This window comes from Oncorhynchus mykiss, chromosome 15 (assembly GCF_057628025.1).
Source record: "Oncorhynchus mykiss isolate SJ-2025 chromosome 15, ASM5762802v1, whole genome shotgun sequence".
Classification (NCBI taxonomy): domain Eukaryota; kingdom Metazoa; phylum Chordata; class Actinopteri; order Salmoniformes; family Salmonidae; genus Oncorhynchus; species Oncorhynchus mykiss.
The window spans coordinates 61,587,656-61,610,651 of record NC_143036.1 but is presented as its reverse complement, the minus strand read 5'-3'; the positions used below and the strand labels follow the sequence as shown (position 1 = coordinate 61,610,651).

Below are 22,996 nucleotides of genomic sequence, written 5' to 3'. Positions count from 1 at the left end.
TGGTGTAGCGCTTTGACACGTTACACACTATTGCTATATTAAAAACACGTTATAAAATAATAATGAATAAACGTTCTCACACGAAACATAGTCAGATATGCTAAAACAATGTTGGGTTCCGTGATAAAGAACCACAGATAGCGGTTGAAACAACATAGGCGTGGTTAAATGATGACACAGAATCTGATTGGTCAGAGTGGTTATTAGCAGGATTTAAAAAATGTCAAAGCATCAGCTGCTTGTGCATTGGCTACGTGGGAGGTGAACGAATTTTAACGATACGCTTACTACGTCCCTAAAATATTCGAGATATATCGAAAAAGGTGGTGTTTGAGGCCGTAACATTTGTTTAGGTAAGTGTGTTTAATGGTGTTTTATTTTTTTCCACTAGCTACCAGCAACCTACATCTGTATTGTTGTAGATGTTTATATCAACTTTAATTAACGTTAATCAGTTTAACTAATACATTGTAATAGGCCGTTTTACGGCACTTTGTTTGTGTTCGTTACATTGCATTTTTGAGGGGTTCAGTACATGTAACTAAACAGTCTTGTTTGTCATCTTCACAGGGACAATGGAGAATTTAGAGGACCGTCTGAAGACAATGGTGAGAACGTTCAGGCGAGAATGCCACCGGGTTCTTGAGTCAGAGAGGACTACCATCCACGGGGCAGATGGAATGTTGATGGTTCTACAGCTGGCCATTGCAGAGGTCAATAAACAGGTAACACTGGTAACATTTTATAAGCTATGTAGGCCACTTGTCACAGCAAGGGATTCATCAGTTTCTTAGGGCCCCTGCAAGATTGAGAAAGCCCCCAACCTCCCCCAAATAGTAAAAAAAACAAAACAAATGTGAGAATCTGTTAACTTACTGGAATTCTACAATTTGTGCCATGGGGCAAAGGAAAAATATGGTTTTACAGGTACTTGTGCCATTCTGCAATGGGGCTGTGAATTTGTCATTTTAAAGCTAATTTCCTGCTGTTTTACACGTTTTGCCATGAGGCTGAGACTTTTTGTTGTTGCAGTTTTACAGCTGATTTTTTGTCATTCTTAGCATTTTTGACATGGCTTATACTGTATTAATATTATATTGGGGGAGGGCCATGTATATGCTACAATATCAGTACTTCTTGCATTTACAATTTGTCTAAGTCCTAGCATCTACTGATTTCAGCTAGCTGTGGATTGACTGCATTGTTTGAATGTAATAGTGGCAGTCAATATGAACAAATTATGGAATCATTAATCTAAAGCTGGCTAACAAAAATACAGTGCAGACATTTTTCACATTCATTATTTTACTCCATCTTATCACAGCACTGGCAAACCATGGTCGACCAACTCCCTGACCAAAATGTATCTTTATCCCATCAGAAGCTCAATGTCCATTCTGGTATTTAAATTCCTAATTATTTTAGGTTGAGGCCCCTGCAAGCCTGCGTGGTACGCAGTTGACTGTGTTCCTAACAGACATCGATACTGCGATCAAAGCCTTAACATTTAATGGCATAACTCAAAAACGTGTTGTCACTAAGGCAATGAGTTTATCTGCACCCCTATTATAGCCATTTGGGCCTAGTTTCTCCTGATTACATGGTCAGAAGACTCCTATAAAGAAATAATCACATCATTTGTCCCACCCTTGGTCCCACCAGACTGTATGGGAGGATAATTCTCCATGAACTATGCATTCTGATTCCCATCACAAGCAGCAGTCATGGCTTTAAGCCATCTGCTTTTGCTCTCTTCTGACAGGAGAGTGGAGAGTTCAGTGTTGCCCTGAGTGATGTCCTGGTGGCCTGGAAACACTTACTATTAGACAAACTTCACCTGCCCCTTGACAATGACTCTTCCCGACCAGAGAACTATGACATCATCAGGAAAGAATACGACTCCTTTCTGAAGCGCACCAACACTATGGACCTGATTGATATCCACTCTATGTACAAACAGCTGAGGGTTGATCCGGACCCCGAGGAGCCTCTGAGCTCAGTGAGTATTAGGCCTGCTTGAAACTAGGATGATGGACCATGATTGGAAGTTTTAGTCAACTGTTTGATATAGTCTCAAAGGCCAGTTAGGTTAACTGCTAAATCTGTGTTCATGTTGCCAAGGTCCAGCTGTTTCAGTTTCTGTCCAGTAACATGGAGACCTATGAGGTGAGGGATTCCCTGTCCCAGGTCCCCTTGACTCCATCAAGCAAGTCAAAGCCATGCAGCACACAGGTAAGCATGTATGAACATATCAGCATTATACAGGTCAGCATAGTGTAAGCAAACTGACTCCATTCTCTCCACTCACATAAGCAAAGGTGGTTTGGCCAGAATATTAAATGTTACATTGGCTCATATTATTGTGAAACCAAGGTACTTGGTTTCACTGTTCCCTCTTGTTTTCCCAGTCAGCCTGGTAAGACTTTCATTCTCTCTTAGCTTTTTCAGGCACTGGAATCTGTCTCTCTCTTATTAACAGGAACTTTAAATCATATCACTCAGATTTAAGAGCAAAATGTGAATTAAATTACCAGGCAGCTGTTTATAAAATGCAACAGACATTGTGGGCTAGGACATCCGCTGCTCTCTCCAGGCTGCTGCCCTGTCAACTGTCTGATTTATGAGTGGGTAGAATACGGGTTGCTACTGTAATTCTGCCTGGGGATGACGAGGTTTATGAAATGTTGGTTTGGGTTGAAGATGGTGTTCTGACTTTAAATGGGGCCGTGTGTGTAGCTTGTGGCATCAGCTGGTGGTTTTAAAGGCTCGTAAATCTCCCAATAGGTAGGAAAGGTGGTGAGGAGGGTCTTCTGCTCCTATCTGGATCAGCTGGTAAATTCCAAGAACGACATGGCCCTAGCGCACACCCTTGACACCCCTGGCAGATCGCTCGGACGTGTAGCTTTTACTGACCTGAAGCGTGAAGCACGGAGCAAGAACATGTCACTCTTCTTGGTAAGAATGACAAATTGGCCTCTACTCTTCATGTTTGTTTCCAATCATTACACTCATCTATGGGTTTCAGCAATGAATGTTGACGACATGACAATCCTATGGTCTCATGTTAACCATCTATATATTGCAGGCTGTGACATCATTTGTGAGAGCGGTCCAGCTGGGAGGAAAGGGCTATGCCCCTGCTCAGTCTGACCCCCTGAGGAAACATGTTAAAGGCCTGTCAGACTTTGTCCATTTCACAGACAACCTGGAGGAGATATTGGGAGACAACCCTGACCCAAGGTACTCAAACAGCTGGGTTGTATTCATTAGTGCACATTGTAGCAAAATGTTTTGGAATGGAAGATAAAAACCAGCCCTTAATGGATAGGCCCATGTACTGTAGTTCTTCCTGGTTTGTCTTTTCTTTTGTTTGGTGCCTAATGAATACCACCCTGGCCTGGCAGACTCCAACTCTGCTTATCCTTGTCATCAAATCCCACCTGCCCATTGCTGTGTACAGATCTGATTTCCCCCTAATGACTTCTGCCCCAGGTTCTCATAACATGTGAATTACTAAAACATGTTTATCTCGGTGACATCAAAGTAAAATTGACTAAAAGTCAAAAGATAATATGTTCCTTCCTTGGTTTGATAACTATTATCATCAAACTTCACCATTTCCTTGATCACTCATGGCCTTTGTATAATTGCAGATTGATTCAGATTTTCTCCAAGCATTTGGCAGTGCCACAAATGTGGTTAAGAGATTGTTTGGTCATTCGATGAAAACGTGTGGACTGAACTTTGATCTAAAGCAATGGGAGAAGTCCTGTGTCACAACAAGGCCTAATTTCCCCTGAATTTCAGTAGCAACTACAGTGCTAGATGATTGACATCTTGGCACTCAGCTATATAGCGATAGAGTCCATAATATTGGATGTATTGTCCCAGTTCCCTCATAGCAGGGGCCTTCTGGGTGTTTATGATTGAGGATTTTCTCCCTGTTCTGCTGTGGTGCCTCTCTGATGGGACACTGGACTGATCTGATGCCAGAATGGCTCTTTCAACAGCCTGCACCCCTACCTCCCCCTTCACACCCTCAGTGGAGTACTGTATTTCCACACACAAACACCTTCTCTGAAGGGTTCAGGGCCTCTTGTTCAGCTAACATCTGGTATCCCAGATGATTCATTTCCCGGGGCTCACTCCCCTCTCATAATAGCTGGGTCAGGGATTCTAGCCTGCTCCTTCTCCACCCCACCTTGCCACAGTGTTGACACTTGCTGCTCTTTTCACGCACCCCAATAATGTTGCAGTCACTTCATGGTCAGTGATGAGTAAACCTTTTGACAAAAGGAGCGTCTTTATCAATCTTTCTCCTCATGGCCTATAACTAGGAGGCTGCTTGACTTGTCTGCCTAATGGTTTAGATAATTGCAAATATTTAATGTACACTTGTTTTTCTTAGTATTGCTGGCGTTTGTCTGGTGACCAGTATCAGGGCAGCTCTGTTGAAGGGGCGGGCCAGTGGAGACATTGTGTACGCTGCAGCTGACGAGACTGCCAAGGACCTCAAAGAGCGGATCGCTCAGATCCATCTGTCCCACAGACTGCAGTCGGCTAGTGGGACAGGGATCAGCCCAGCCAGGGTATGATGCCTTTCTGGGCCAACGGCGCCAACCACTTTCAGCCTACATGTTCACGTCAATGCCCTTTTTTGTTTGCTCCACATCAATGCCATCTTAACACTATATAGTGTTTTGTGTAAATCCTCTTCAGCCTAGATACCATGCTATTAACCATGCCACTGCTTATGGAGGTCGGGAGACTGTGAAGGTCCTGATAGCATTGCTGGATGAAGATGCTTTGGCTCCGCCTTGCAGGAACAAGGCAGTCTTACTCTCTGAGGATAAGGCTGTCTTCAGTGGGGAAGAGGGGACCTGCATGCTCACACTGTTCCGGTAAGCCTCATCTCACGCGCTAATCAAAACGTAATAGGCTAATATTGAATAGGTTTTCACAGCCTCTCTAACCTCTAACTCATAAACAGCTGCTTTCAGTCTCTGATTGCTTCTGTGTCCTCAGATCCCCTGAGGTTCCCACTGGCTCCTCTCCAAAACCCCTGCAACACCGTGTCCGGGAGCGACAAAATCAACTCAAACCCAAGGTACACACACAGCTCGCCCACCTCCCACCCTCCAAGTAGGACCAGGAGACCCTAATACAAAACATCAAATCAGATGTCCAAACATTGAAAAATAATGTCTTTATGTCCTGTAATTTCTCCCCGGTATTGTATTATTTATTTGCTCAGTTGACGCCCCTCGTCTTATAACTGGCTTCTACACGTTCACGTTTGTACAGCTGTGTTTTTGCTCCAAGCGTTAGTCCAGTGGGTTGCTCTGAGTGAGTCTGGGGTATAAAACTACTCCTCTACAATCGGGGGATTCAAACTGGCAACCTCCCAGTGGCATGTTTTGTTATGCTTCTTAACAAGGCTCCACCTTCTTGGTTTGATAGCTGTAGCTGGTCAGAAGATGCTCCACTCTTCTGTTTTTGTCAATCCCTCTGAGGGTTTGCCTGTTTACGGTGTATAGCATCCCTAGATGTTTTCTCTCCATTTTCAGTAGGCCCAGGACAATACCCGTATCACAATTTTTCCATGGCAAAAAATTAAAACACAAAGCAGAACTCTTTTTGTCTTTAAAAATTGTTTTTTTAAAGGTTGTCTCCTATAGCTTGGGAAATAATAATAAATGTGACTCTGGATGACAATGTTTGTTGACGTGACGTTGTTGACGTTTTTTCTTGCCACGATACTGAGTATCGTGTTACTGGTATCAGCCCTATTTATCAGGATGTAAATGGATTGATATAACGAGCGGATGTGGACGGATTCTCATTCAGTGTGGTGTTTGCACCCTGGAAGGCTGTGGGCTTATCGACTTGCCTCCGTGTACATGTTTGCTGTTTCCACGATGCGCTAGTAGACTTGAGACCTGGCGCTAACATGCTGTGCTTGTCAGTAACAAGTATACCGTTCCTCAAAAGCACCCAGTTAAATAGCAAATACAACCTGGATGTAGAAACTGCTTGCTCATCTAAAACAATTAGTTTCAGATTTTAAAGGGGCTGGGTCGTTCTGTCTCTACATGAAATAGACTGGTTGAACCCCTTTCAAACGTGTGCTAAACACATTTTGTGGAAATGGGCTCCTTTATTTGATTGCGCTAGCAGATGTCACTTTAGCTCTCCACATTCTGGCCGTCTTCCTGGAGTGCGCTGTAATGGTCCCTGGGCTGCTCACCGCTTCCTGAACTCGGCGGGCGGAAGCTTTCTGCATCCACTTCACTTTAAAGATGTCATATCTGTCGCCTAACTCGACGAGTAAGACAAACTTGAATGGTTGTCTGCTGCATGTCTATCAATCCGGACCCCTGTCCAATAGTGTCATCATACAATGACGTCAGTCAACTGGCCCATGTGCAGATAGTCACATTTAGATTTTTGTGGTTATTTTTTTCACATGCTTTTGTCTGTTTCAGACCGAATAAACACGGCAAAACGGTTATAACTCAGCAAATGAAGTGCGCTTCATGATGTATTGAATTGCATAATTTGGATGAATCTGAGTCTGTGATAATTTGATCTCTAACAAGATGCCTTTCAATGCTTTGACGTATTCCTCTTCCCCATGAAATCCAAGCTGGCTCATAAGAGGAGCTGTCATAAGAGCACAATGCGTCTGCCAACTTCTCACCTAATATCCTGATCTTGCAGGTGGGCTATTGGGCTTGTGTGCATGCATTCAAAAACAAACCCAAGACCTGAGAACAGAGCAATTGCTTGCACCTGCTGTTCCTTGATGTCTCGTCGGGATGGGCTTACCTTGCCTGGCCAGGCCAACCAGTCTATAGAGGTTGGGACAGCCTCTGAAGGCCCCCCCCCCCCCCCCCCCCCATCCTCTCCCTGTAATAGAACAAGATGCTGCTGTTTCCAGCTGCTATAATTGGATTACATGTGGACTGCATGTCAGGATGTCATGGCAGTCTTCTACCTCCTGCCTGTGTTATGTTATGTTCTCCCCTGTCCGTCATTATTTCTGGCGTTAGTGAGGCGTTTTTTTATTAGCATGCAACGAGGGTACGTGTACATTTCATGCCTGGTGAACTGAGTTCAATGTTGTTTTAGGTGCTCTTTGAGAAGTTCTTTGAATAGCCTTCTCTCAGGACTTTGATTTTATTTACCCCCCCCCCCCCCTTTGCTTTACAGTCCCACCCAGCTTTGCACACCATTATTTTTTCTCCACTGGATTCCTCCTTCCCTACTGCGCCTCTCCTGCTGGCCTGGAGGGAGAAATCTTTGAGTCGTGATAATCCCCAGCAGGCCCAGATCAGAGGATAAAGGAGTGGATCGGCCAGGTTTCCCGATAGCAATGGCATTTAGGCTTACGAATGTCTTTAACAATGCGTCTTTCCTACAACGGCTAAATATGTAACATGCGTTTCCCAAAACACCATGCAGCACAGTCGCTAAATGCCTCGTTGGAGCATGTCGAGACTGATGGGATCGACACAGCGCTGCTCTTGGATCCGCTTTCTTCATTCAAATATTTTCTTACCTTTGATTAATTCTATCACTACTGACAGATATTACCACCGACTGCTGCAAATATTGACGCGGCTAATTGCAATGCCTACCCGATAAAAATGTATTTAAATTATTTTCAACATTGCGCATATGATACAGAAGGCTACACATGAAATGTGTTGAAATTATAGAGTAGCCTACAAGTAGAAATGTATAAATCAATTGATTGAAAGTGTGCCGAAGACCATGGCTGATATTTTACATTCTCCCAACCAATTGTACTTGTGTACATAATGTTGCTGCTAACGTCCAGAAGTTATTTTCGGTCATAGACATCAGAAAAGCGATTACTCGCCGCAGACAAACTTTTTCCTTCAAGTCCGAGAAGGATATCCTGCTTTCCCTGGAACAGGCCCAGATCCATGCCTTTTGCGTGAAAAGACGCTGAAATGAGGGCTGCAGATCGGGGATCCTTCTGAGAATCCAGAGGCGAGCGAGTAAACTCCCAATACCTTCCATTCTTGTTAACGTGGTGCAATCTTTAGAAAACCACATTGATGACCTAATATTAAGATTATCCTACCAACGGGACATTAAGATGTTGCAGTTATGTTTCACTGCGACGTGGCTGAATGAAGTAACGGACAATACAGGGCTGGTGGGATTTTCCATGCACCGGCAGAACAGACGCTACCTCTGGTAAGACGAGGGGTGGGTGTGTCTTTGTCAATAACAGCTGGTGAGCGACGTCTAATATTAAATAAGTCAAGGTATTGGTCTCCTGAAGTAGAGTACCTTATGATGCGGTGGACTGCATCATATCTACCAAGAGTTATCTACACTGCTCAAAAAAATTAAGGAACACTAAAATAAAACATCCTAGATCTGAATGAATGAAATTCTTATTAAATACTTTTCTTTACATAGTTGCATGTGTGGACAACAAAATCACACAAATTATTATCAATGGAAATCAAATTTATCAACCCATGGAGGTCTGGATTTGGAGTCACACTCAAAATTCAAGTGGAAAACCACACTACAGGCTGACCCAACTTTGATGTAATGTCCTTAAAACAAGTCAAAATGAGGCTCCGTAGTGTGTGTGGCCTCCACGTGCCTGTATGACCTCCCTACAACGCCTGGGCATGCTGCTGAGGTGGCGGATGGTCTCCTGAGGGAGCTCCTCCCAGACCTGGACTAAAGCATCCGCCAACTCCTGGACAGTCTGTGGTGGATGGAGCGAGACATGATGTGCTCAGTTGGATTCAGGTCTGGGGAACGGGCGGGCCAGTCCATAGCATCAATGCCTTCCTCTTGCAGGAACTGCTGACACACTCCAGCCACATGAGGTCTAGCATTGTCTTGCATTAGGAGGAACCCAGGGCCAACCGCACCAGCATATGGTCTCACAAGGGGTCTGAGGATCTCATCTCGGTACCTAATGGCAGTCAGGCTACCTCTGGCGAGCACATGGAGGGCTGTGTGCCCCCCCCCCCAAATAAATGCCACCCCGCACCATGACTGACCCACCGCCAAACCGGTCATACTGGAGGATGTTGCAGGCAGCAGAACGTTCTCCACGGCGTCTCCAGACTGTCATGTCTGTCACATGTGCTCCCTGCTTTCATCTGTGAAGAGCACAGGGTGCCAGTGGTGAATTTGCCAATCTTGGTGTTCTCTGGCAAATGCCAAACATCCTGCACAGTGTTGGGCTGTAGGCACAACCCCCACCTGTGGACGTCGGGCCCTCATACCACCCTCATGGAGTCTGTTTCTGACCGTTTGATCAGACACATGCACATTTGTGGCCTGCTGGAGGTCATTTTGCAGGGCTCTGGCAGTGCTCCTCCTGCTCCTTTTTGCACAAGGGTGGAGGTAGCGGTCCTGCTGCTGGGTTGTTGCCCTCCTACGGCCTCCATGTCTCCCGATGTACTGGCCTCTCTCCTGGTAGCGCCTCCATGCTCTGGACACTACGCTGACAGACACAGCAAACCTTCTTGCCACATCTTGCATTGATGTGCCATCCTGGATGAGCTGCACTACCTGAGCCACTTGTGTGGGTTGTAGACTCCGTCTCATGCTACCACTAGGGTGAAAGCACCGCCAGCATTCAAAAGTGAACAAAACATCAGCCAGGAAGCATAGGAACTGAGAAGTGGTCTGTGGTCCCCACCTGCAGAACCACTCCTTTATTGGGGGTGTCTTGCTAATTGCCTATAATTTGCACCTGTTGTCTATTCCATTTGCACAAATGCATGTGACATTTATTGTCAATCAGTGTTGCTTCCTAAGTGGACAGTTTGATTTCACAGAAGTGTGATTGACTTGGAGTTACATTGTTAAGTGGTCCCTTTTATTTTTTTGAGCAGTGTATATTAGTACACACACCTCAACTGGACATTTCTTATGCCATTTGGCCAAGTTCACTGATCATATATTGCAAATGGACAAAACCATAGGCCTTATGGACGAACACAATAAAATAAGAGAAATGTATGTTTTATACGATTATAATGTTAATTATACAACTTTTTGTTCTACATTTCACCCTTTGTGTCTTGAGTTTGACTATTTGCCAAATGAAAATCTACAGTGGAGCGCGTTCACCATTTTTGGGATATGACACTAGGCACTTGCCATAATGGTTTTGATCAACTGCTGTCCATTTGAGTGGTATTTGCGATTGTGTATGGTTTGCCCAATGCTATTAAGTTGCCATTCATTTTTGTCAATTCCATGGGGGTCTTCCCTTTCTAAGTGCACTGTGAACATTACATTGGTAAGTAATTCAGACCCCTTGGCTTTTTCCACATTTTGTTACGTTACAGCCTTATTCTAAAATTGATATTGTTCCCCCCTCAATTTAAACAATATCCCATAATGACAAAGTAAAAAGTTTTAAATTTTTGGTGTGTGTGTCACATTTTACATAAGTATTCAGACCCTCTAAGTACTTTGGCGCACCTTTTGCAGTGACTACAGCCTCAAGTCTTCTTGGGTATGATGCTACAAGATTGGCACATCTGTATTTGGAGTTTACCCCATTTTTCTCTGCAGATCCTCTCAAACTGTCAAGTCGCTGCACAGCTAATTTCAGGTCTCCAAAGATGTTCGATCGGGTTCAAGTCCGGCCTCTGGCTGGGCCACTCAAGGACATTCAGACTTGTCACGAAGCCACTTCTGTACTTTGCTCTGTTTATCTTTCCCTCAATCCTGACTAGTCTGCCAGTCCCTGCCGCTGAAAACATCCCCACAGCAGGATGCCATCACCATGCTTCACCGTACGGATTGTGACCGGTTTCCTCCAGACGTGATACTTGAAATTCAGTCCAAAGAGTTCAATCTTGGTTTCATCAGACCAGAGAATCTTGTGGTCTGAGTTTTTAGGTGCCTTTTGGCAAACTCTAAGCGTGCTGTCATGTGCCCTTTTTAAAAATGTAATTTGAAAGTAAGAAAAACAGTGGCTTCTGTCTGGCCACTCTACCGTAAAGGCCTGATTGGAGTGCTGCATAGATTGTTGTCCTTCTGGAAGGATCTCCACAGAGGCACTCTATCTCCGTCAGCGTGACCATCAGCTTCTTGGTTACTTCCCTGACCAAAATCTTTCTCCCCTGATTGCTCAGTTTGGTGGTTCCAAACTTCAATTTTAAGAATGATGGAGGCCACTGTTCTTGCACCTCCAATGTTTCGATACACTTCCCCACATCTGTGCCTTGACACAATGCTGCCTCTGAGCTCTATGGACAATTCCTTCAACCTCATGGCTTGGTTTTTGCTCTGACGTGCCCTGTCAACTGTGGTACCTTAAATAGGGGTGTGTGTCTCCAAATCATGACCAATCAATTGAATTTACCACAGGTGATATATGGAAACAGGGTGCACTTGAGCTCAATGTCGATTCTCCTAGAGAAGGGTCTGAATAATACGTTTTTTTTAATCTAATTTGAAAACATTTCTAAACCTGTATTTGCTTTGTCATAATGGGGTATTGTGTAGATAGTTATTCTAAAATGGTTAACTAATTTAAAATAAGACTCTTAACAAAATGTGGGAAAGGGGCACTGTATGGCCGATGAGCACCGATACGTTATCTTATGACAAGAATTGAAAAGGATTTGCCAGTAGCTTGTCGACATGATGCCTGCCTGCTAGCTAAGATTTTGAAAGTATGATGATGACATGATCAGTACAATCAAAGCTACGGTTGTTATGTCTCTATCTGTGGCCAATTAACTCGAGCCTTCTTAGATGGGTGCTGCCATAGATTTATTTTAGAAGTGCCCAAGGTGCTTGAATTTGAGCTCTCCTTGTAGATTTTGCGGTGGCATAGTGTCCCCATGAGTGACAGAACACTGAGCCTATCACTGCGCAACTAGAGAAGATTGGCTTTCCTTCACTGCAGCCAATGTGAAAAACATTTAAACATGTTTACCCTCGCAAGGCTGCCGGCCCAGACTGCATCCCTAGCCGCGTCATCAGAGCATGCGAAGACCAGCTGGCTGGTGTGTTTACGGACATGCTTCAAGAGGGCCGCCATTGTTCCTGTTCCCAAGAAAGCTATTGCCCCATAGCACTCACTTCCGTCATCAAGTGCTTTGAGATGAGGCAAGGATCATATCACCTCCACCCTAGACCCACTCCAATTTGCTTACCACCCCAATAGGTCTGCAGACGCAATCACACTGCACACTGCCCTAACCCATCTGGACAAGAGGAATACCTATGTAAGAATGCTGTTCATCGACTACAGCTCAGCATTTAACACACAGTACCCTTCAAGCTCATCATTAAGCTTGGGGCCCTGGGTCTCGACCCTGCCCTGTGCAACTGGGTCCTGGACTTCCTGATGGGCCTCCCCCAGGTGGTGAGGGTAGGAAACAAAATCCCCACCTCGCTGATACTCAACACTGGGGCCCCACAAGGGTGCGTTCTCAGCCCTCTCCTGTACTCCCTGTTCACCCATGACTGCGTGGCCATGCACGCCTCCAACTCAATCATCAAGTTTGCAGACGACACTAGAGGAGAGGGCCCTTTGAGTGTGGTGTCAGGAAAATAACCTCTCACTCAATGTCAACAAAACAAAAGAGATTGTGGACTTCAGGAAACAAGAGGGTGTACCCCCCCTATCCACATCGACGGGACAGTAGTGGAGAAGGTGGAAAGTTCCTCGGCGTACACATCACGGACAAACTGAAATGGCCCACCCACACAGACTGTGGTGAAGAAATTTGGCTTGCCACCAAAAACACAAACTTTTACAGATGCATAATCGAGAGCATCCTCTCGGGCTGTATCACTGCCTGGTATGGCAACTGCTCCACCCAGAACCATAAGGCTCTCCAGAGGGTAGTGAGGTCTGCACAACGTATCACCGGGGGCAAACTACCTGCCCTCCAGGACACCTACACCACCCGATGTTACAGGAAGGCCATAAAGATCATCAAGGACAACAACCACCCAAGCCACTGCCTGTTCACCCCGCTATCATCCAGAAGGCGAGGTCAGTACAGGTGCATTAAAGCTGGGATCGAGAGACCGACGCTGTTTTTCAGTCAAGGCCATCAGACTGTTAAACAGCCATCACTAACATTGAGTGGCTGCTGACAACATACTGACTCAAATCACTAGCCACTTTAAACAATGGCACTTTATATAATGTTTACATACCCTAGATTACTCTCCTCATATGTGTGTGTACAGTGGGGCAAAAAAGTATTTAGCCAGCCACCAATTGTGCAAGTTCTCCCACTTAAAGATGAGAGGCCTGTAATGTTCATCATAGGTACACTTCAACTAAATTCCAGAATATCACATTGTAGCATTTTTAATGAATTTATTTGCAAATTATGGTGGAAAATAAGTATTTGGTCACCTACAAACAAGCAAGATTTCTGGCTCTCACAGACCTGTAACTTCTTCAAGAGGCTCCTCTGTCCTCCACTCGTTACCTGTATTATTGGCACCTGTTTGAACTTGTTATCAGTATAAAAGACACCTGTCCACAACCTCAAACAGTCACACTCCAAACTCCACTATGGCCAAGACCAAAGAGCTGTCAAAGGACACCAGAAACAAAATTGTAGACCTGCACCAGGCTGGGAAGACTGAATCTGCAATAGGTAAGCAGCTTGGTTTGAAGAAATCAACTGTGGGAGCAATTATTAGGAAATGGAGGACATACAAGACCACTGATAATCTCCCTCGATCTGGGGCTCCACGCAAAATCTCACCCCGTGGGGTCAAAATGATCACAAGAACGGTGAGCAAAAATCCCAGAACCACACAGGGGGACCTAGTGAATGACCTGCAGAGAGCTGGGACCAGAAGTAACAAAGCCTACCATCAGTAACACACTACTCTGCCAGGGACTCAAATCCTGCAGTGCCAGACGTGTCCCCCTGCTTAAGCCAGTACATGTCCAGGCCCGTCTGAAGTTTGCTAGAGAGCATTTGGATGATCCAGAAGAAGATTGGGAGAATGTCAGATGAAACCAAAATGGAACTTTTTGGTAAACTCAACTCGTCGTTTTTGGAGGACAAAGAATGCAGAGTTGCATCCAAAGAACACCATACCTACTGTGAAACATCATGCTTTGGGGCTGTTTTTCTGCAAAGGGACCAGGACGGCTGCTCTATGTAAAGGAAAGAATGAATGGGGCCATGTAGCGTGAGATTTTGAGTGAAAACCTCCTTCCATCAGCAAGGGCATTGAAGATGAAACGTGGCTGGGTCTTTCAGCATGACAATGATCCCAAACACACCGCCCGGGCACCGGATAGTGGCTTCGTAAGAAGCATTTCAAGGTCCTGGAGTGGCCTAGCCAGTCTCCAGATCTCAACCCCATAAATCTTTGGAGGGAGTTGAAAGTCCGTGTTGCCCAGCAACAGCCCCAAAACGTCACTGTTCTAGAGAAGATCTGCATGGAGGAATGGGCCAAAATACCAGCAACAGTGTGAAAACCTTGTGAAGACTTACAGAAAACATTTGACCTCTGTCATGGCCAACAAAGGGTACATAACAAAGTATTGAGAAACTTTTGTTATTGACCAAATACTTATTTTCCACAATTTGCAAATAAATTCATTAAATCCTACAATGTGATTTTCTGGATTTATTATTTTTTTTCTTATTGTCTGTCATAGTTGAAGTGTACCTATGATGAAAATTACAGGCCTCATCTTTTTAAGTGGGAGAACTTGCACAATTGGTGGCTGACTAAATACATTTTTTTGCCCCAGTGTATACTGTACTCTATACCGTCTACCGCATCTTGCCTATGCCATTCGGCCATTGCGCATCCATATATTTTTATTCTTTCCTTTATGTGTGTGTGTGTGTGTGTGTGTGTTAGGTATTACTGCATGGTCGGCACTAGAAGCACAAGCATTTTGCTACACTCGCATTAACATTGCTTACCATGTGTATGTGACAAATAATTTGATTTGACATTGCCAATCTCTATGCTCTGTTTTCCGTTGGCTGTCCCACCACAGAAAGCACTAGCTAATCTGCTGCGACCCTTTCCTGAATGACAGGTTGCCAGTTCCACAAAAGTGCTCTCACCTTTAAGCCAGCTACATTTCTACAGTAACAAATATTTCAGAACTAAGCTGATACCAGGCAGTTAAACTCCATTTATCCTTGAATGAAGTGTCCAAGCTGCAAGTTGAGGACCAATTAAATCTGATTCCCTCCCACAAGATTGCATCATGCCCTTTATTTAGAGGAAGACTACTGATTTTTAAATATTTGATTTGTTCAAATGTTTGTAATAAAAATTTTAAAAAATGCATGCTTCACATTACAGGTATCTTAGTCGCTGGTTTGACTCCCTGACCCAACTTGTGGAAAAAGCTGTTGTGCTTTTTGAGCAAGGCACTTAACCCAAATTAGTCTTAAATTGCACTTTAGTAGTTACGATGCATTTTGAAACTTCACTCACACAAGTTTTACTCTGCCGTAACGTTATTTTATCAATAGGAGTGTGGGAGGTGTTTGTGCGTTGATAAGCACACGACAGCAAAAATATATTAAAATAAACACTGTACTTAAACCCAATTACACACCATCTCCTGCAGGATTTGCGTTGCCTTCTTTAATTTTGATTTCATCACAAATTAAAGTGGCACTGACTCGCCCATGGATTAAGGCTTCGGCATTGTCTCGAAGCGTTTGACTAGCCTTCTGCGACATGCAAGCCTGCTAGCATTAGCGGCAGGCGGACAAGCAATATACACTGTCGTAGTATGGATAAAGCCTGAGAATGTGAAGTTAACTAAACCAAGCTAGCTTTAGAAAAACCTGAGTAGCGCTAGATTAATCATAGTATACCCCTGGGGCAGCTGGGATTGTGGGCCCTGGAGATCAGACGCACTACTTTTTTTGACTGTCCTCCAGATCAGCTAAAAAAATAAATAAATGGGCTACTAGGTTCTTTGTCTAATGGCGGCTTGGCTGATAAAACCTCCTTACGTCACCATTTTCTGTTAAACAAGCCCATTCCTGGAGTGCTACCATCTTGTATCTTAACTTCAACTCTAATCTGGTGCACCTGATCCTAATTATTATTTTTATTTTTTTTTAAGGCCAGAGAGGGAACCATCCGATCTCAGTTTGCCTGCACGTACCAGGACGACTCGGAGCTGCCCCTCAACCGCATCCTGGACTTCCCCAGCACCATCCAGGTCACCACCTGTGTGTACCTGGCTCCAAAGCAGACCATCACTACTGTGGACTCCACCTCTGCTGTCAAGGAGCTGGGCAGAGGTAAAAAAATGTGTGGTTGTGACTTCATTCTCCCTTTCTCAGCAGAGACTTGTAACTGCATGTACTAATCATGCATGCCGGCGAACTGCTCCAGACTTCCTCACATAGTGCAGCGTAGCTACATGCCCCCCCCCCCCCCCCCCCTTAAGGGAATGGCTTCTATTCCCTCTGACGCCACCGATTCGGCTTGATGCCCAGATCCACCTTCTCAGCCCAGACCTCGAACCCTGCCCAGTCCCTTCCTTGGGACTGGTACTTACGATCAACCTTTAAATGATTCCCCATTTTATAAAACCTGGCCGCCCCCACATCTGTAGTAAAAACCTAACCCCCCCACTCTTTCTTTCTGTGGGAATCCAGGCTCCGCTCCATCGGGTTACATGACAAATGTTCACTTTCAGCTCGCTAGAATAAACACTGGCTGTTAAACTACAGGCTAACGTCAGCAATTTCATCAGATCCCCCCCCCCCCCCCCCCCCCCCCCCCCTTCCTTCCTCTCTTGTTATGTCAAATTTTTTTTTCAACCCCAATTGTTAAGCTCTATTACGGTTTCCTCTCTCCAGTGGAGGTTTACCCAGAGGCTGAGAGGAAAGAGGCCCAGGGAGGAGGCACGACCCGGGGGGTTGCCACAGCGCTGGGGCCCAGGAGTGGAAATGATGCCCCGAGCAGCAGTGTAGGCGTGGGCAGTCGAAAGACCAACATCCAGACAGAAGGAAGCAGCAAGGCCTGTAAACGGAAGCTGGTGGATTGTAGCGACCACTGTGGGTCAGGGAACCATCCCCCTCTGAAGAAACTCCCCACCAGATTGACAGGGAAGAATGGTGGGGCTAAAGCCCCCAGTAAGAAGAAACTGATTGCAGGACAGGGCAAGCTCACCAGCTTTTTCAGATTGTGAGCTACTCATTGTCGTGATGAAGTTGAAGGCAGTACTAGTAATGTCGCTTTATTTAATCAATGGTCTGTTGTCTTTGAAGCTGAATGTTCCGGAATCAATTGCACTTGTTTTCCCGCAGTGGCGCTTGGCCTGATTTCAGAGGCTTTATTGTACTTTTTATTTATTTTTTCCTCTGTACTTTCCAACGATTGACAGAAATCATTTTGAAAGAAAGATCACCAGCTGTGGTGTGTCTGGGAGAGTGTGATGCAGAAGAGCTGTTGAGGCAATATGGAAAGTCTGAGAGTGGTTGAAACCCAAGCAGATCTGTTTGATAGCCGATCTGTGGAGGATTGCCCTGCAGTTTATCTCCCTCTTAGACAAAGGGCCCACCGCCAGACACTTCTCCTCTCTTACATGCATCTTCACTACTACTATATAATAAATTCTATACTGTTTCGTATTTGATATACCTGTATGATGGTGACCCAGAATTGAAGCGTACAATAGTTTTTCAAAACCATTTTAATAGTTATTTGATTGTATACATGTTTTAAAACCATGGAACAGAGAAGGAAAGCATATTTGTTTGTGCAGGAGATTGACAGATGGCAGGGCAGCAGTGTAGGATCCACCACACTCTTATGCTTGCCAACAGGGTCGATACACTCGTCCTATCATGCATCGTAGCACTGCAGGGAATAAAATTGGTAGAATTGCAGTTATTTTAAAGCATTAGCTGTTTTTAATAATGCTGTCATAACCTTCTATAGTCTTCAATTTGTTGCTTTTATATGTCTGAAATGTCAAGTCCAGCTGATAAAACTCTTGTTCCAAATAATGAATGGAACATCATGGGGAAAAGTATCAACACACTCAGTTATGCTTTTAATGCCAGTATCGTCACCCTTTTGACATGCTGAATGACGGTGACCTGGATCTTTCTAATGCCCATGATTGAACGGATACAGGAACCGTAGAAGGAAGTCGCTGGTCGATACTTACTCTCAAGGTCGGCCTCCCTGCGCTCTACTTTCAGGCTATATTCAGCAGGAGAGTGATCTGTGGCTCGGTCAGGGAGGACAGGAAGCGCTCGGGAGAAAGCTGTGTTCATGCCACGTCTGGTGTGCCCTTTCAGTCCAATGTCCTGTGGGACAGAAGGCTAGATCACTGTCTGGCAGGCTTCCATTAGAGTGGATCAGCCAGCCTCTACATTGGTATACTCTGTCCACTGATGATTCTATTGCACAATCAGGTTTGGTGAGCCAAAGCCGAAGGTTATCTAGCTTGCATGATACAACAATACACATGAAAGGGCAATAGAATCCAATGTCAAAATTAATTGAGATGGTGTTTTTCTTTTCCATTCATTTGGGATTGATGCATGCCATTTGCCAGATGGACATTTAAGAAGCGGCACAGATCTTCTGGGTCTCAAACCCCGGCATTCTGGAGTCTGGTCCTGAGCCAGGCCATATGAAACCAGTATGAGAGGGGCCCCAGTTATCCAGACATCTAATCTGTGTGGCTTTACAACTCCTGTCCTCATCACTCTCTCCTTCTGTTCCATTACTACAAAGATAACCATGTCCATGACTTGCATGACATACAGATGCCAGACAAACTGAATCACTCCACATGCCTACCAAACCTTTGATGGAGCGGATACATTATCGTGCATGTTGCCACTGTGTGACTCTAATAAAGATAAACAGCTATCCCTTTCATCTTTGTTTGATGATGCCTCAAGTTTGAGTAAAATGTTGGCATATGGATAACATTGTATTGATGCTGCTACTGATGAAGATGAGTTAAGAGGGAGATTGGTATGAGGATGGATATGGATGAAGGAAGATACTTACTGAAAGGATGAGGTACTTTGTGTTGTCCTCTTCGTCGCCCAGTCCGTTGTCCAGGACGGGCTCCCGTATGAACCTCGGGGCAGCCAGAGCGTTGTCGCTCATTGTGTCTTCACCTAGTATCGATCGCAGGCTCTCCTGCTCTGTCCTACCCTCGTCCATCTTGCCTGTCTGTACCGCAAAGACGACCGAGCGGGTGTTAAACTCAGAGAACAGCACCAGTGTGAATATAACAGAGTATAGGAAGATCATCGTTCCTACTACACTATCTTGGTCCTAACAGCCTTGCGAAGGTAATTGAGAGTGGACTTCAGTTGCGCTCACCTGTGATGACTGTTGGTCAGTGGACCATCAGCTATTTTTATATCACGAAAAGCCAAAACAGTGGATTTAAAAAAAATCATCATTACAAAGCCATATGTGTGTAGAGGAGATTTGAAGTCTCCTGCTGAGCTTGGCCCATGTCATCATTGAAAAGGATAACATGGCACAGGTCATAGCAAATTTGTAAAGCAGCTTTGAATGCTCCTTTATGTAGTCTAATCAGAAGGGAGGGTAGGTGAATAATAGCTGGATTACTGTCGGATGTAAGGACGTGCTGTATTTGAAAGAGGGGGGCAACGTCTTTTCAACAGACATCTCTTTCCTCCTGTAGAGGGGTCTCCTCAGGCCCCTCAAAGATCGTAGGTCTTAAATTAGTCTCACAAAGGCCTCACTTCTCAATGCTGTTCACTTTCAAAGGTGGAAAGTAAATGGTGGAACATATGCCTACTGTGCAATCTGAAAGAAACCAACAGATTGCCTACAGTGACTACGTAAATGGCTACAGGCATTAATGCTCTGTGGGGAGAGAAGGTTGGGTCACTAAGGTCATGTCATCAGACTTCAACAAGACCCATAGAGAATGAAAACAGAGACCCGGTTAGCATCAACCAAACTAACCTATTGGTGATTGGGTATACAGCCTTGGGTTGGGTATTAGGTGGGAGAAAGTCCCTGACCTTCCCTGACATACTCCAGGCGCTAGTTATAGGCTATCTAACTATAGTTTATTCTGTTCTGATCCCATGGTCACTAGTCAGGAAAAACTCTGGGTTCTAGTCATTAGAACATTGAGTGTTAGCTTCATTGCCCCAGGGCTATGGGGCCATAATGCCCCAGGGCCATAATGAGAAGCCCACTGACCGCCATCTGTGGCTTACATGGCAGATCACCTTGTGTTCACAAGGGTAATGGCTGTGAGTTTAGGGAAATGAGCAAGGAGGAGTTTTACAAATCAAAACAAAATGCCTTGTTGACATAGCTCTCCCAAGCTCCTCTTCAGGTCTTAGGAAAACAGACACGGGCTTACCTTATTAACATCACAGTAGCTACAGCAGAGGGATGGAGAAATGGGACATGAATAATAGTTATTGAACTCAGCTGAAGTGATTTTACTTGGAGTGCACAGCCTTTATTTTGTGAGTATTTTTGTTGGAGGCTGAGGGGCTCTAGTGACGGACTGAACTGGTCCACAGGGGCCCAACTGTTCCAGGAGCAGCACAACTGTTCCAGGAGCAGCACAACTCAACCTGGCAGCTTCAATATCTGTTGTTTTAACCTCTCTCTTTCTATCTCCCCCTCTCACTCGATCTCTCTTTATATCCCTCCCTCTCTATCCCCCTCCCTCTCTATATCTCTCTCCCTCACTCTCTATCTTACTCTCCCCTATCTCCCCCTCTCAATTCAATTTCCAATTGAAGGGGTTTTATTGGCATGGGAAACACATGTTTACATTGCCAAAACAAGTGAAATGGGTAATAAACAACACAAAATGAACAGTAAACATTACACTTACAACAGTTCCAAAAGAATAAAGACATTTCAAATGTCATATGTCTATTTACAGTGTTGTAATAATGTGCAAATAGTGAAAGTACAAAAGGGAAAATAAATAAACATAAATACAGGTTGCATTTACAATGTTTGTTCTTTACTGGTTGCCCTTGTGGCAACAGGTCACGAACCTTGCTGCTGTGATTGCTCACTGTGGTTTTTCACCCAGTAGATATGGGAGTTTACCTAAATTTGATTTGTTTTTTAAATTCTTTGTGGATCTGTGTAATCTGAGGGAAATATATGTCTCTAATATGGTCACACATTTGGCAGGAGGTTAGGAAGTGCAGCTCAGTTTCCACCTCATTTTGTGGGCAGTGTCACATAGCCTGTCTTCTCTTCGGCGGCCTTTGTCAATAGCAAGGCTATGCTCATTAAAATGCAAATCAATTTATACAATTTTTGACATGCGTTTTTCTGGATTTTTTTGTTGTTATTCTGTCTCTCACTGTTCAAATAAACCTACCATTAAAATTATAGACTGATCATTTCTTTGTCAGTGGGCAAACGTACAAAATCAGCAGGGGATCAAATACTTTTTTGTATAGTTTTGTATGTGCTTTAAGGGAACGGTGTCTAGATGGAATTTGTATTTGTGGTCCTAGAAACTGGATATTTTTTGGAACACCATTCTTTTTGTCTTACTGAGATTTACTGTCAAGGCCCAGGTCTGACAGAATCTGTGCAGAAGATCTAGGTGCTGTTGTCGACCCTCCTTGGTTGGGGACAGAAGCACCAGATAATCAGCAAAAAGTAGACATTTGACTTCAGATTCTAGTAGGGTGAGGCCGTGTGCTGCAGACTTCTAGTGCCCTCACCATTTCATTGATGTACAGTGGGGCAAAAAAGTATTTAGTCAGCCACCAATTGTGCAAGTTCTCCCACTTAAAAAGATGAGAGGCCTGTAATTTTCATCATAGGTACACTTCAACTATAACAGACAAAATGAGGGGGAAAAATCCAGAAAATCACATTGTAGGATTTTTAATGCATTTATTTGCAAATTATGTTGGAAAATAAGTATTTGGTCACCTACAAACAAACAAGATTTCTGGCTCTCACATATCTGTAACTTCTTCTTTAAGAGGCTCCTCTGTCCTCCACTCGTTACCTGTATTATTGGCACCTGTTTGAACTTGTTATCAGTATGAAATACACCTGACCACAACCTCAAAGTCACACTCCAAACTCCACTATGGCCAAGACCAAAGAGCTGTCAAAGGACACCAGAAACAAAATTGTAGACCTGCACCAGGCTGGGAAGACTGAATCTGCAATAGGTAAGCAGCTTGGTTTGAAGAAATCAACTGTGGGAGCAATTACTAGGAAATGGAAGACATACAAGACCACTGATAATCTCCCTCGATCTGGGGCTCCACGCAAAATCTCACCCCATGGGGTCAAAATGATCACAAGAACGGTGAGCAAAAATCCCAGAACCACACGGGGGGACGTAGTGAATGACCTGCAGAGAGCTGGGACCAAAGTAACAAAGCCTACCATCAGTAACACACTACGCCGCCAGGGACTCAAATTCTGCAGTGCCAGATGTGTCCCCCTGCTTAAGCCAGCACGTTTCCAGGCCCGTCTGAAGTTTGCTAGAGAGCATTTGGATGATCCAGAAGAAGATTGGGAGAATGTCATATGGTCAGATGAAACCAAAATATAACTTTTTGGTAAAAAATCAACTCGTCGTTTTTGGAGGACAAAGAATGCTGAGTTGCATCCAAAGAACACCATACCTACTGTGAAGCATGGGGGTGGAAACATCATGCTTTGCGGCTGTTTTTCTGCAAAGGGACCAGGACGACTGATCCGTGTAAAGGAAAGAATAAATGGGGCCATGTATCGTGAGATTTTGAGTGAAAACCTCCTTCCATCAGCAAGGGCATTGAAGATGAAACTTGGCTGGGTCTTTCAGCATGACAATGATCCCAAACACACCGCCCGGGCAACGAAGGAGTGGCTTCGTAAGAAACATTTCAAGGTCCTGGAGTGGCCTAGCCAGTCTCCAGATCTCAACCCCATAGAAAATCTTTGGAGGGAGTTGAAAGTCCGTGTTGCCCAGCAACAGCCCAAAACCATCACT

At 44.5% G+C, this 22,996-nt stretch overlaps 2 protein-coding genes across 2 annotated transcripts; one reads left to right on the top strand and one right to left on the bottom strand.

Moving 5' to 3' along the window:
• The first annotated feature begins 178 nt into the window (after nucleotides 1-178).
• parpbp (PARP1 binding protein) lies at nucleotides 179-21,384 on the top strand. Its single transcript, XM_036944806.2, has 11 exons — nucleotides 179-353; nucleotides 571-725; nucleotides 1,763-1,999; nucleotides 2,122-2,232; nucleotides 2,785-2,955; nucleotides 3,086-3,240; nucleotides 4,409-4,589; nucleotides 4,720-4,901; nucleotides 5,026-5,107; nucleotides 16,118-16,298; nucleotides 16,863-21,384. Exons 2-11 carry the CDS (start codon nucleotides 576-578, stop codon nucleotides 17,192-17,194), a joined length of 1,782 nt encoding a protein of 593 aa, XP_036800701.2. The 5' UTR covers nucleotides 179-353; nucleotides 571-575; the 3' UTR covers nucleotides 17,195-21,384.
• On the bottom strand, nucleotides 18,054-19,284 carry LOC110490424 (pro-melanin-concentrating hormone). The gene is made up of 2 exons (XM_021563810.3): nucleotides 19,036-19,284; nucleotides 18,054-18,320 (listed from the first exon to the last, which is right to left on the bottom strand). Exons 1-2 carry the CDS (start codon nucleotides 19,282-19,284, stop codon nucleotides 18,054-18,056), a joined length of 516 nt encoding a protein of 171 aa, XP_021419485.3.
• Nucleotides 21,385-22,996: the final 1,612 nt, after the last annotated feature.